The 13349-nt window shown below is 42.8% G+C and overlaps 1 protein-coding gene across 1 annotated transcript; it reads right to left on the reverse strand.

The window, feature by feature from the left end:
* Window positions 1–2210: 2210 nt before the first annotated feature.
* Window positions 2211–3571, reverse strand: LOC102441286 (ribonuclease K3). The gene is made up of 2 exons (XM_006087429.3): window positions 3346–3571; window positions 2211–2984 (listed from the first exon to the last, which is right to left on the reverse strand). Exon 2 carries the CDS (start codon window positions 2978–2980, stop codon window positions 2516–2518), a length of 465 nt encoding a protein of 154 aa, XP_006087491.1. The 5' UTR covers window positions 2981–2984; window positions 3346–3571; the 3' UTR covers window positions 2211–2515.
* Between the last annotated feature and the right edge of the window lie 9778 nt (window positions 3572–13349).

Genomic DNA, 13349 nt, shown 5'->3' on the forward strand with positions numbered 1-13349 from the left:
TGTTTTCCGGAAGCAGGTGACTGAAGCTCCCAACTGCTCCTTTTTTTCTTTTTTCTTTTTTTTTATTCTGGGCCAGCTTTAGCTCTGAGGCCTCGCTGCTGAAAACACCAATACAATGTTGTGGTCCGGCTGGCTTAAGCCCGGCTGAATGAGAGCTGGTTTCTGGGGTTTTGTTTAGCTTCTTATTTGCAACATAGTACATAGTTGCTTAGAGTTGCAGCTGAGAGGCCGGCAAGTGCGAGGAACGTTGGAGTCCGCCGTCACTGGAGCAAGCAAGCCTCCCTGCTCGCTTCAGTGCATGGCTGCCAGCCGCCAACTTGGCTGACAGTTAATTTGCATAAGGATATGCTGATTAGCCAATGGGAAGGGTAGCGGTTGTACGCTAATTACCATGTTTCTCTTTTATTAGTGTAGATACTAGAGGCCTGGTGCACAAAAATTTGTGCACTCGGGGCGAGGGGTCCCTCAGCCAGGCCTGTGCCCTCTGGCAGTCTGGGACCCCTTGGGGGATGACCACTTGCTGGCTTCGGCCTGCTCCCTGGGGTATTGGGCCTAAGATGGCAATCAGACATCCCTCTGGCAGCCCGGCAGCCCTCGGGGGATGCCCACTTGCCAGCGGGGAGCAGACCTTAGCACTGCTGAGGAGGCAGGAGGGGCTCCCACCACCACTGCTGTACTGGCAGCCATCAGCCTGTGAAAGGACAGAATGGGACTGATAGCTGTGTCCCTAACCCCTCTTCCAAGAAAAAGCCATAGAATGTATCAGTTACTCAGCCTGCCCTTATCTCAGCCAATAGGAAAGCAAGGGAAGACAAACCAAGGCCAACAGTATGCTAGCCACCCCCTGTCTTTGTGTAACCAGACCCTATCTGCACCCTGCCCTTGCGTCATTAGCCCCCAGCCCTCACTCAACCAATAGGAATCGGCCAAATCAGTGGTCTGAGTATAGCCCTCACCCTCCTCCCCCCCGACCCCAAGCCCTATAAAATCTTTGTTCTTTCAGAACTCTGGGCTCTCTCGCATCCAGCAATGGAGGCAGAGGGACCAAGCTGAGCTTGAATAAAGACTCTATGCTTTTGCATCGGACTCGGTGCTCCCTGGTGGTGTCCTATGGGGGGTCTTGAAATCTGGGCTAACACCTGGCTTGTGGTTGAGTAGAGCTCCCCCCTGTGAGAGTGCATTGACCACCAGAGGGCAGCTCCTGCATTGAGCGTCTGCCCCCTGGTGGTCAGTGTGTGTCATAGTGATCAGTCATTCCCAGTCTTTCTGCTGTTAGGGTCAGTTTGCATATTACCTTTTTACTATATAGGATAGAGGCCTGGTGCATGGGTGGGGGCCAGCTGGTTTGCCCTGAAGGGTGATCCAGATCAGGGTGGGGGTCCCACTGGTGCCTGGCCAGTCTGGGTGAGGGCCTGAGGGCCATTTTCAGGCTGGTGGGCGACTGAAGCTCCCAGCCTCTCCTTTTTTTCTTTTTTCTTTTTTATTCTGGGATTTATTTACCTTCTATAGCTGTCACTGGAGCTGAGAGCCGGCTCCAGCTCTGAGGCATGGCTGGCTGAAAGCAGGTATCTGGGTTTGTTTAGCTTCTATAATTGAAACATTGTTGCCATCACCGCCTCTCTAAGCTCTGAGGCCGAAGTTGGCTGAAAGCATGTATCTGGAGCTTGTTTAGCTTCTATAATTGCAACTTTGTTGCTTAGAGTGTAGCTTAGAGCAGGCCGAGGCAGGTGGGGAACCTGGCTTCCTCCATCACTGGAGCAAGCAAGCCTCCTGTTCCCTTCAGCTGCATGGCTGCTGGCCGCCATCTTTGTTGGCAGTTAATTTGCATATCATGCTGATTAGCCAATGGGAAGCATAGCGGAGGTATGGTTAATTACCATGTTTGTCTATTATTAGATAGGATAGATATGCATAGCCCATGGACACAGACAATAGAGTAGTGAAGGCATTGGAAGGGTGGGTACGGGGTGGAGGGGGTCAATGGGAAACAAACAAACAAGTGGGACATCTATAATACTTTCAACAATAAAGATAAAAATAAATAAATAAATAAATCTTGCCACTATTGCTAAACTCCTCCTACATGAGTGTCCTGAAATTCTTTTCCCGTGACACCACAGAAGTGCCTATTTCCAAAGGGTGCTGGGACAGACCCGCCTTGGTGTCAGTCCTCTTCTGGTAACAAAAGGGTTCTCACTCATACTCACTCATTGGAATGCAGCAGAAAGTGGTTTTATTGCTGTTAATACAGTATAACAAAGCTTGGCAGAAGTTCCCAGGTTAAAAAAATGGAAGTCTGGACACTTCTTTGCCCTCTTCCTTATTGCCTTTCTTTGAAACAGACAGAAAAGCAGGAAAGAATCCTAATTTCTTTATGTCCCAACTCTGGTCTGGTGTCCTTGACACTTTAATTCTTCCAATATCTTCCTTTTTTCTTCTATGGGAACCAGGGAATCAACATAAGGAAAGGCAGAAGGGAATCTGGAACCAAGTGAGAGGCAAAATGATAAGAACTTTAAACAAGCTTATCTAAGTGTACAGGAATCAAATGATAGGGAGGGTCTCTCTTCTGAGGGGGGTCACAGGCAATAATGAAGAACTTGTACTGGGCAGAATCTTTGTAGCTGCAGTTAGGATACTTCCCTGCAGTGAGATTGCAGTTAGTAAGGTTAACAGGCTTTGAACTCTGGTGGCAATTGTTCCGGCCATTCTTGCAGACAATCTTGGGCAACTCACAGGCAGCAGCCACATTCTGGAAGGAGTCATGCAGAAAGGTGTTTTGACGCTTACAGTGCCGAGTATAATTATTGACACCATGCATTGCCTTGTTGCATTGGAGAGGGCTTGGTTGTATATGCTGAATTTCAAACCACTGAGCCTTGGTGAGATTCTTAGGCAAAGCATAAAGTGGATATACTGGTCCCCATAGTCCCAGCAGCAATAGGAGGGGAGGAAAGCATTTCAAGAGATCTAGCACCATCTTTCTGTGTAGGAAGAGGGAAGAAACAGTAGTAGTATAAGCAATAAGAGCAAAATTATTATTTATAACCATTTAGATTTTTATTGTAATTTTTAAGATTTCATAATTCTTTTTTCTTCTAACCATCTTCTTTCTCACCTGAGTCTTACAATTCTGTGATGAGCCTGAGGAGGAATATGAAGAAGACCTTTCCTCTTATTGGCCAGACCTGATTCTTCTCTTTGTCCTATACTCATGGATTTGATGGCCCCCATGTAAGAAACCTTGTCTCTTTCCTCCTGAAACATTTATCCTCTATCTATTTGACTTGGACCTCCCAGCCATCTTCACTGTCTTAGTCTCCCCAGCCCTGAGGCTTCTCTTACCAGCTTTCCACCTTGGTGCTCCCTCTGGAAACAGAAGCAGTAGTTCCCGGCTCAGAGGCTTTTGTAGGCTGTTTCTTCCCCAGGCATTCCAGAGCTGCCTACCTTCTCAAGGGAAAAGTTCAGAGCCCTTAAGAAAGAGAAAGACTTGGAAGATAATCTTTTTGTGTGCAATTTGGATGAGATACTTAGACCTTCAAACTCACTGTTTAAAATCGTATCAATATCATTAGAGGCACAAGAAGAGTAAGCTTACTTAAAGAAACAGTGTGACTCAAAACTCAGTTTGAGGAACTGATCACTTCCTGATGTGGGTTGTTTGCTTCCTTCCTGATTTGAAGCTTCAGTTTTTTGAAGTTCTGTGATTTCAGTTTCTTAAGAGTAAATCTGATATAATAGCTGCCACATACTTGATAATGTTATAAGTCCCAACAACAGACTTGAATAAATTATTCATTTATGTGGACAATTATTAGAACAGATACCGAGCTACTCAGATTTCATCCTATCTAATAATAGACAAACAGGGTAATTGACCGTACCTTCGCCACACCTTCCATTGGCTAATCAGCATGATATGCAAATTAACCATCAACAAAAATGGCGGTTAATTTGCATACGTAGGCTCCAAGCGGCGGAGCGAAGACTGAAGGTGAGCCGGAGCTGCGAAGACGGAAGACGGAAGGTGGCTCTGGCTGGGGCCGCAAAGACGGAGGATGGAAGGCGGCTCCGGCTGGGGCTGCGAAGATGGAGGATGGAAGGCAGCTCCAGCCGGAGCGAAGGCCTGGGTCCCTGGTGCCACACGGAGGAAAACCGGTGCCAGCAGACAGGAGAAGGGAAGGCCTATTACACGAATCTCTTCTAATAAAAGAGACTGGTGTTCTAATAAAAGAGACTGGTGAACAGAAAAATACATTAAATATGAATAAATATAAACATCACTGACAGATCTGATAGAGGAAAGGACAGGGAAGTGTGAGGAGACAGTAGAGAGGAGGGATCATTGGAGGGCACAACACCTGAGCTGAGTTTTGATTCTCAGAAGTGAGATGAAGAGGATGGTAAGGGCATCCCCAGAAGGAAACTCTGTGTGAAGAGACCCATACACATGAAGAAGAAGGGAAATTTTGGATATTTGGTTATTGAATTCATTCTTATCTTCCCATTGGTGCTGCAGTTCCCTTATTCAGAATCTCATTGTCTCATCCTACATGGTCTCCCTACCTCTAGCCCAGCCGTGGGCAAACTACGGCCCGCGGGCCGGATCCGGCCCGTTTGAAATGAATAAAACTAAAAAAAAAAAGACCGTACCCTTTTATGTAATGATGTTTACTTTGAATTTATATTAGTTCACACAAACACTCCATCCATGCTTTTGTTCCGGCCCTCCGGTCCAGTTTAAGAACCCATTGTGGCCCTCGAGTCAAAAAGTTTGCCCACCTCTACTCTAGCCTCTTTTCCTTCCAACTGTTAATGTAAAAACATTCAAACCTGTAAAGAGTTTTCGTGAGTTTATTTGAGCCAAACTGTCGACAATTGCCGGGAAGCAGAATCTCAATGGATTGGGACAATGCTCCAGGGAATGGAGTTTTTTCACCTTATTTTATACTTTACATTAAAGGAGGAGATGTAAGTGGGTTACATGAAATCCATTGGTGATAGATTAAGGAGGCAGAGAAAGCAAAGTGGAGAGGTGGGGGAGAAACCTCTGGGATTGGATAAAAAGTGAAATGATAGACACATTACTTAGGTGGTTAGCAGTAAACAATTAACATGACAACAATAACAATGAAGGAATTTGTGATATTGAAAGGGAACGTAAGACATTTGTTGGGACTAGCTATCTGAATCTGTGCCAGAAACCTGCATTCTGATGCACACTCCTGCTAGCCAATAATTAACTCCATTCTTATCTGTGATGCCTGTCCTGCCTTGCAGAACCTGTTTCCTGGAATACTCCCATTTTACAGAGGCCATAAACCATGAACCATATATAACCCCTGGAGGAGGTTGGCAGCCCTGGAGGAGGTGCCAGACAGGCCAAGCCTTTGAGTGTAATCTCACTTCCCCCATCCCAACTCATGGGGGGCTCCAAAGCCTGTGAAAAGTCCAGAAGCCTGATCCATATTTGGGGGACAAAGAAACTAAGGGTATAAAGGGAAAGCTTCATCCATATTCATCACTCAGGTTTCGGATACAGACTGCCCTGAGTCACTGTACTAGTACAGCTACAAATAAAGGGTTTTTCCTGAATTTTCTGAGTACTTGTTGTTGTTTTTCAGCTGCCTGGTAAATTCTGCAACATAATTTGGTTCCCTGACCAAGAAACATGCAGCCGAGTTGCCCTTTTGAGGAACTGCTGCATGAGAGTAGGTGGGTGGGCCCTCTCCACCGAGCCCCCACAATGAAGGGAATGGCGCCATCAGCGATTGACTGAGTCCCAGTCTTCCCCGCACTCAGTTGGATCGGGCCACCTGCTGGGGGCTCCAGTGGACTCCAAGGAAGACAGGAAAGCCTTTCCGGGACCAGACGTCTGATCAGTAAGTTTCCCCGGGGACCCAGTCTGAGTTCAGTCCTGCCTTTAGGCGCAGAAGATGCGACCAATCACTGCCTATGCAAAATATTTGCCTCAGTTCAGGGACTTTCCATGGGTGGAAGTTGAAACTCAGACTGACTGTTGTGTGAATGTGAGTGTGAGAGTCTGCATGAAGTGAAAGTTACCTTGTGGTTGTCCTGTGTCTCTGTTAACTGGGAGGGATTACACAGTTTAACTTCAAACATGGGCAGTAGTTCCTCTAAACCTGCTGTCTTAGAATGTATGCTAAAGAATTTTAAGAAGGGCCCAGACCACTGCCTGCAATGCAGATGCCTCTCCATGAAATCAGGGGACCCCAGCTTATGGCCGAGGATGGGAAACAGAAATTCCAGGCCTGGGAAATACGTTCTCCCCAAATAGTCCATTGGGGAGAATGCTGACATTCTGGGGAGGGGCAGTTCCTGAACCAGAGACAGAAGACATTGCTCTGTGGTGTAAACTTTTAGTGTGTTTCGCACACCTTCATAGGAGTGTTTGTTGATATTTTGTGTCTCTTTGTTGTTTAAAGATGGGGCAAGTCCCACTTTGGGGAAATCCAGTTAGGTGTGCTGAGGCTGAACATGTGACAGAAACTACAGGAAAGTTCTATTAGCTGCCAAGAATTTTTTATCTTGAGGACCCTGCCTGCTCTCCCTCTCAGAATGTTGGCCACCAGAAACTCTTACTTAGTGAGGTGTCTGTGTGTCTATAATATAATTTTGGCTTTCTATCTTTTAGGGACTTTAGTTTGCTCTTCCCTGGTTTATGAATATGTATAGGGACAAAAATTATATAGGGAAGTAAACTCTGTAGGCTGGGATGGGCAACAAGGTTGATGCTTCCATTATAATGTGCAGTTCTTGAATGAGGATGGATTCATCCTGGGAGCATATGACTCCCAGCCAGATTTGTACGTCCTTTCTTTGAACAGAAAGGGCAATCATGGTTAACAGCATAGTTATATTTCCCATAACTATAACTAGTCCCCAATGTTATGTTTTCCCCCATAACACTGGGAGGAACAGATCCGTAGAAGTACCCTCCACCTGTGAAGCAGGGGCACTCCTGTTTCTATAAAGGAAAATAAAATAAAGTGGTACTTTCACATTGAGTTATCCCTGTTACAAAATTGGTAATAATTGGCTTTAGAAATCTCAAAGTTGCTAAGTTATAATAAATAGATGTAACTAAAAGGAAGGATTTATGATAAAGCTTTTCAGTAATAATTGATAAATATGCTAATAATACAAGTCCAGTCACTCAAGAGGAGAATGACTGTGCTCTCTGTTGGAGGAAGGGGCCAGTCATCCTTCTCCGTGTAAAAGTAGAGAAGCCTAAAGAGAACAAGGGCAGACAGAGAAATGTCCCCTCCCTTTGTGACCAGGGGACAATCTGAGGGAACAGCCAAGATGGCAATTTACAATCCCAGCCTCCTTCTCATCCAACTGGCTCTGAGGCCGCTGTGCTTCCACAAACTAGCTTTTCCAGGTTGCGAAAGGAGTTGGAGCAGTGGGAAAAAAGTTAAAACCTCTGCTGGACAACCCACCTGACTTAGCTGACCAGCTAGACCCAACTTTGGGCCCACAAGTGTATACACAGATCTGAGTTAATGTCTATCATGGGAATACTATTCTCAGGAAAAGAAGGGGGAATGATTTGAAGGTTGGCTATGGCTATCTGGGAAAGGGAGCACCTGGCTGGCCCTGGTGTCCTTCCAGCAGATGTAAAATTTCCAAACCTGGGAGCCCCAGTGGGACCTTAACAACAAGACCCATAGGAGACACATGAGAGATCTCTCAGGAAACTAATAATTAATGGTATTAGGGAATCAGTTCCCCGGTCTCAGAACCTAAATAAAGCCTTCAATATTCAGCAAGGCAAAGAAGAAGGGCCTTCTGAATGTTTCAAGACTAAAAGATCAAATAAGAAAGTACTCTGGACCAGACAACGAGGACCTGTTGGGCCAAGAAATATTAAAAATTACATTTTGTCATCAATAGTTGGCCTGAGATCTCAAGAAAACAGCAAAGTTAGAGAACTGGAGGGATAGAAGTGCAGAAGAGCTGTTATAAAAGGCTCAGAAGGTCTATGTACATAAAGATAAGAAAGGCAGAAACAGAAAACTAACATAATGCTCACAACTGTAGAACAAGTGGCTCAGGATCTTAGCATGTTATCTCTAAGGAAAAATGTGGCAGTTTTGAATCCAAGCAGCTTGAGGTCTGGGAACAGGCTGTGGGGCCTGCTCCCTTTCCCTCCTGCCCTTTTCTTCAGCCTTCTAGGCCTATACATAATTTTCCAAAGTCTTTGATAACTTAAAGGCTTTAGAGCATTGCTGGGTTAAATGATAAACATCTAAATATTTGAAATAATAGAATACTGAAACATTAACTAAGCTGAGTTTGCCTCCTCTGGAGAATCTAGAGAATGAAGTTGAATCTGTTAATGAATGTCTTGTATTTTATTTGAAATCTCTCTTAAAATATAAATGTATTGCTAATCTGAGGAATGTTAATCACTTACATGTCACCTAAAAATTAAGGTTAAGAATTCTAACTAATTGGAAGGAAAGTATGGCTTTGGTGCAATAGAGAAAGCATAAGGCATGGAAATGCATTTTGAAGGAGAAAGAAGGTGGTTTGTAAAGCTGGTTATTTCTGAAAGTTGTAAGAATGTTTCTGAAAGTTGTAAGAATGTCGGTGAAAGTTATAGAAAGTTTGTAGGAAGAAATGGTAAAAGAAAATTGAATAAATGTCACAGGACAGTAAACCAAAACAAGCAGAACAGGGAAACTGAGATAGTAAAGCAGCAGTTTACAGCCATCTAGAAAATCCTATCTTCCCTAAACCAAGGACACTTAAGAGTAAATGATTTGCATTTTGCCTCCCTAAGCAGTGGGTAAATAGCTTATGTCAATGTACTCAGGGAGACTGATAGTAGAAATCCAAGTACTGTCATTTGCTGTATGGCTTTCTCCATGGCACTCTATTGACTTCAAGTCTTCAGAGTCCAGACATGACTCTTTAAAACATGACACTCCAGTCAAGGACAAATGAAGTTAGAAAATAAGCCTTATTTTGGTTAGTTTTTTTCTAGTAAAATGATTATATTAATCAAGTATTTAATAAATAAATAAAAAGGCCATCTTTTAATAATGGGAACTGAAGTATGCTAGCTTATGTTTGTATCTAATACACTTTGATATATAATCTTTTGGTAAAGTTAAGTTTGACAATCCTTCAAGAGTTTCAATTTTAAAAAACTTTCTCTTGATCTAAAATTGTCTTTATAGGCTCTGAAATGCCTCGAATGTTTGTTTTCTCTCTCACGAAGGAAAATTTTATACTGAAGGTACATAGGTACTTTTGTCAAATAAAGTTATAACTAATGGTTATTAGTTATAATATTATAGAATGTTGGGCTTTACAGAAAGAACAACATTCCATGTCATCTGCATTATAATGAAATCCATAACCATGTCATTTTAAATTTCTCCTTGTCATTTGGAGACAGTTACTGTTTTGTTATAATGCATTTGGAAAAATATTACATCTTCTGAAGAGTCCATAGAAAGAACTGGCAGGGAAAATCAGAAGATCTTAAAGCAAGTTAGTGTATTTTTCTCCCTATATGATCTCTCTGAAATTTGGCAATTCTTAATGAATAAATCATGGCAATTCATTTCTTTGCATAAATTCAATAAGACTTGTTTCCAATGGTGGTTTTATTGACTGAAAACTTTGACTGGAGTGTCATGTTTTAAAGAGTCATGTCTGGACTCTGAAGACTTGAAGTCAATAAGAGTGCCATGGAGAAAGCCTGGTATCTTGCTCGGTGGCCCTGACAATGTATGGCGCTGGAGCGTCAGGCCCATACTCTGCCATCGCTGGCAGTTGGTCAGAGTGGAAGGGGAGCAGCGAGGGTGCCTCTGCATCCCTGCCAAACCCCCACACCCTCTAGCTTGCAACGAGTAGGAGGGCTGCTGAGGTGGGTCCTGAAGCTTAGGGCGTGAGCCCGGATGGAGCCACTGCAGGTACAGATTTTGGTGAGGAATTCACTTAACCCAGCAGATATAGCAGGAAGACCTGATGGCAGCTGGATGGCTTGGCTTCTCTTCCCTAAGGGGCACATTGAGACTCAAACATGAAATTCTGGCAAAGGTGGTCAGTTACCATTCTTGTTGTGTTTATGCAAACCATCAGGCCAAACTGAAACTAAACTTAATGCAATAGATAAATTGGTCTTAATTTGGCTTTTTAATATAAATAAGGGTAATTTTAAGGAGAAATATTCTATTTCAGTAGGAAATTATGAGAAATGAAATGTTTTCTTTTCCCTTCCACCAGACCAGTTGTTGTAATTCTTGCTGTTCTAATTGCTCAATAATACTAAATTTTATAATACAGTTTGTCTCCACCGGGTCACAAGCCCACCTCCTTCTGTGCCCAGGCCTCATAGTCCCTCTGACAGAGAGCAAGGATTTCTTGGCTCTGAGAGAAAACTTCATTCCTCCTTAGCACTGAAGCAGTTAAGAGGAGCCCACTGACCTCCACTTTCCCTGAAAGAATTCAGAGCCAAGATCCTTGAGGGGATGTGTTAGGCAGTTAGACAGACATGAGCAGAGCAAGGACAATGGGCCAACTGGAGGAGAAATAGATGGGACTCTGAGATGTGCTTCTCACCACTCTAAGTGCTCTGAAGCCAGAAATGAAGACACCTGTGTAAACTCCCTCTCCCTTCCTCTATGAAAGACAGCAGGTTTTAGAACAGCTAATAGAGATAGAATCGGTAAGCCCTGAAGTCCCAGAAGTTACTCCAGACCAGATCTCTGGACTGCCACTACAATCCCTTGGGTGATGATGATGAAAAAGACTTGAGCTGCTGAACACCCTACTCCCTAGCTTTGAGTCTTCTATTGAATCTCCAAGGCTGAATATCAGCTTGAGGATCAAGAGGGGGGAATGAAAGGGAAAAATAAAACATTTTTTTTGGGGGGGGGCTAGCTATCTGAATCTGTGCCAGTAACCTGCATTGTGATGCACACTCTTGCTAGCCGATAATTAACTCCATTCTTATCTGTGATGCCTGTCCTGCCTTGCAGAACCTGTTTCCTGGAATACTCCCATTTTACAGAGGCCATAAACCATGATCCATATACAACTTCCAGAGGGGTTGGCAGCTCTGATGCCAGAGAGGACTAGCCTCTGAGTGTAATCTCACTTCCCCCATCCCAACTCATGGGGGGCTGCAAAGCCTGTGAAAAGTCCAGAAGCTTGATTCATATTTGGGGGACAAAGAAGCTAAGGCATAAAGAGAAAGCTTTGTCCATATTAATCACTCAGGCTTTGGAAATGGGCTCCCCTGAGTCACCATACTAGTACTTCTACAAATAAAGGGTTTTTCCTGAATTTTCTGAGTACCTGTTGTATGTTTTTCAGCTGCCTGGTAAATTCTGCAACAGCATCTGTCCTGGTACCCAGGGCATTTGGTTGTGCCTTGAGGGGTCCAGAGAAAAGGGAAGTTACAAGTTACCTTGACATTCAATGATGTGTTATCATAGATGCGAAGAGACAGATAGGTTCAGTTAAGGCAGCGGTTCTCAACCTGTGGGTCGCGACCCCTTTGGGGGTCGAACGACCCTTTCACAGGGGTCGCCTAAGACCATCAGAAAACACATATATAATTACATATTGTTTTTCTGATTAATCACTATGCTTTAATTATGTTCAATTTGTAACAATGAAATTGGGGGTCACCACAACATGAGGAACTGTATTAAAGGGTCACAGCATTAGGAAGGTTGAGAACCACTGAGTTAAGGTAAAGGTTGACCTTGTCAGGGAAGATATTGGCCTAGGAAGTGACTACCAACCATAATTGCTTTTAGTTAAAGTTTAATTTCAGACCATCCTTGTGGTTACTTTAGGTCTTAGAGTTTGCAAGACTGCCATGCAGCCCTTCCCTTAGCTTGCCAGGTTAACATGTGTCCCCTTTCATCCACACAATGTATTCTACATATTACTTGAAGATTAGTCTCTTCAGCCTAAAATAATAGTGGAATACTCTTGCCTAATACTTTTTTATTGTTGTTGTTAATACTCACCCAAGGATATTTTCTATTTGTTTTTAGAGAGAATGGAAGGGAGAGAGAGAGAGAGAGGAATATTGACACAAGAGAGACACATCAATTGATTGCCCCACGCACACGCTCTGAGATCCTTCAGACCCTTCAGTCCTCAGGCTAATGCTGTATCCACTGAGCCAAACTGGTTAGGGATCATAATGCTTTTAATGACTTTGATTACCTACAAGGTAAAAATGTTGTCTATTTATAACAAAGTTGCAGGAGACAAGGTTAATATATGAAAATCAATTGCTTTCTTATATATCAACAATGAACAATTGGAATTTGAAATTTAAAAAAACCACAAATATTTACGTTAGCACTAAAGAAAAATGAAATACTTAGGTATAAATCTAATAAAATATGTACAAGATCACTATGAGGAAAACTATAAAACTTTGATAGAAGAAATCAAAATAGGTGGAAATAAATGGAGAGATTTTACGTTTATGCTGAAGGAAACCAGAATATGTCACCCCCAAATATGGCTCTTTGATATAAACATTACTTTGTGCTAAAGCCAATTAAGAATCAGTAAATGCTGAAAAAGCTCCTGAACCTCCCTTTTCAGCCTAAAGGCAGGAAATAAATTCTTTTATTGAAGACAGACTCTTAATCAGCCCAGAGAAAGCACCAGATTGCCTAACTAACCCTTATTTTTACCATTTACTACCTATGGACCAAACCCCTTTGTTTTGTCAAATTTTCACAATTTTTTTTTTCCTAAAAGGTATAAAATGTTCCTGCTTTGGTCACTTCTTTGGGCCTTTATTCTCTCATGAAGTTTCCCATCTACATGTAAAAATTTAATAAAATTTGTACATTTTTTTCTATTGATCTGTCTTTGTAAGTTTAATTTTTAGAACCAGCCAGGGACCCAAAGACAGTCAAAGAAAACTTTTTCTTCCCCTACAATTCATAGGAAGAATTTGAGTTTGTTATCATAGGCTTTTAGCACAAATGATGCCATTTTGGGCCTATGGGGTATTTCTTTCCTTCTTTTTTAAACAATACCAAATACAGGTTTAATACTTGATCTAATTGCAATCTTAACTTGTCCCATAAGCATAATCTTAATCAACCAGTGTGGAATTTTTTGGTCAAGCCCAGTAAAGTAATCTGTCTAGTAGGCTCTCTCCATTCCCCATAGAAGGAAGAGACAATCCTATATAGTAAAAGAGAAACATGCAAATTAACCATTCCTCTGTCATGCTCAAGCCATGCCCACAAGTCATGCCCACAAGCCAATCAGGAGAGAATATGCAAATTACTCACTAAGATAGTGTGCCAGGGAGCTGGAGCGAGCAG

Source organism: Myotis lucifugus, unplaced genomic scaffold (genome assembly GCF_000147115.1).
Source record: "Myotis lucifugus unplaced genomic scaffold, Myoluc2.0 scaffold_38, whole genome shotgun sequence".
Lineage (NCBI taxonomy): Eukaryota > Metazoa > Chordata > Mammalia > Chiroptera > Vespertilionidae > Myotis > Myotis lucifugus.

What these genes read in the sequence shown, in the direction of transcription:
- LOC102441286 (XM_006087429.3), bottom strand. Translation starts at nt 2,980, where the DNA reads ATGGTGCTAGATCTCTTGAAATGCTTTCCTCCCCTCCTATTGCTGCTG.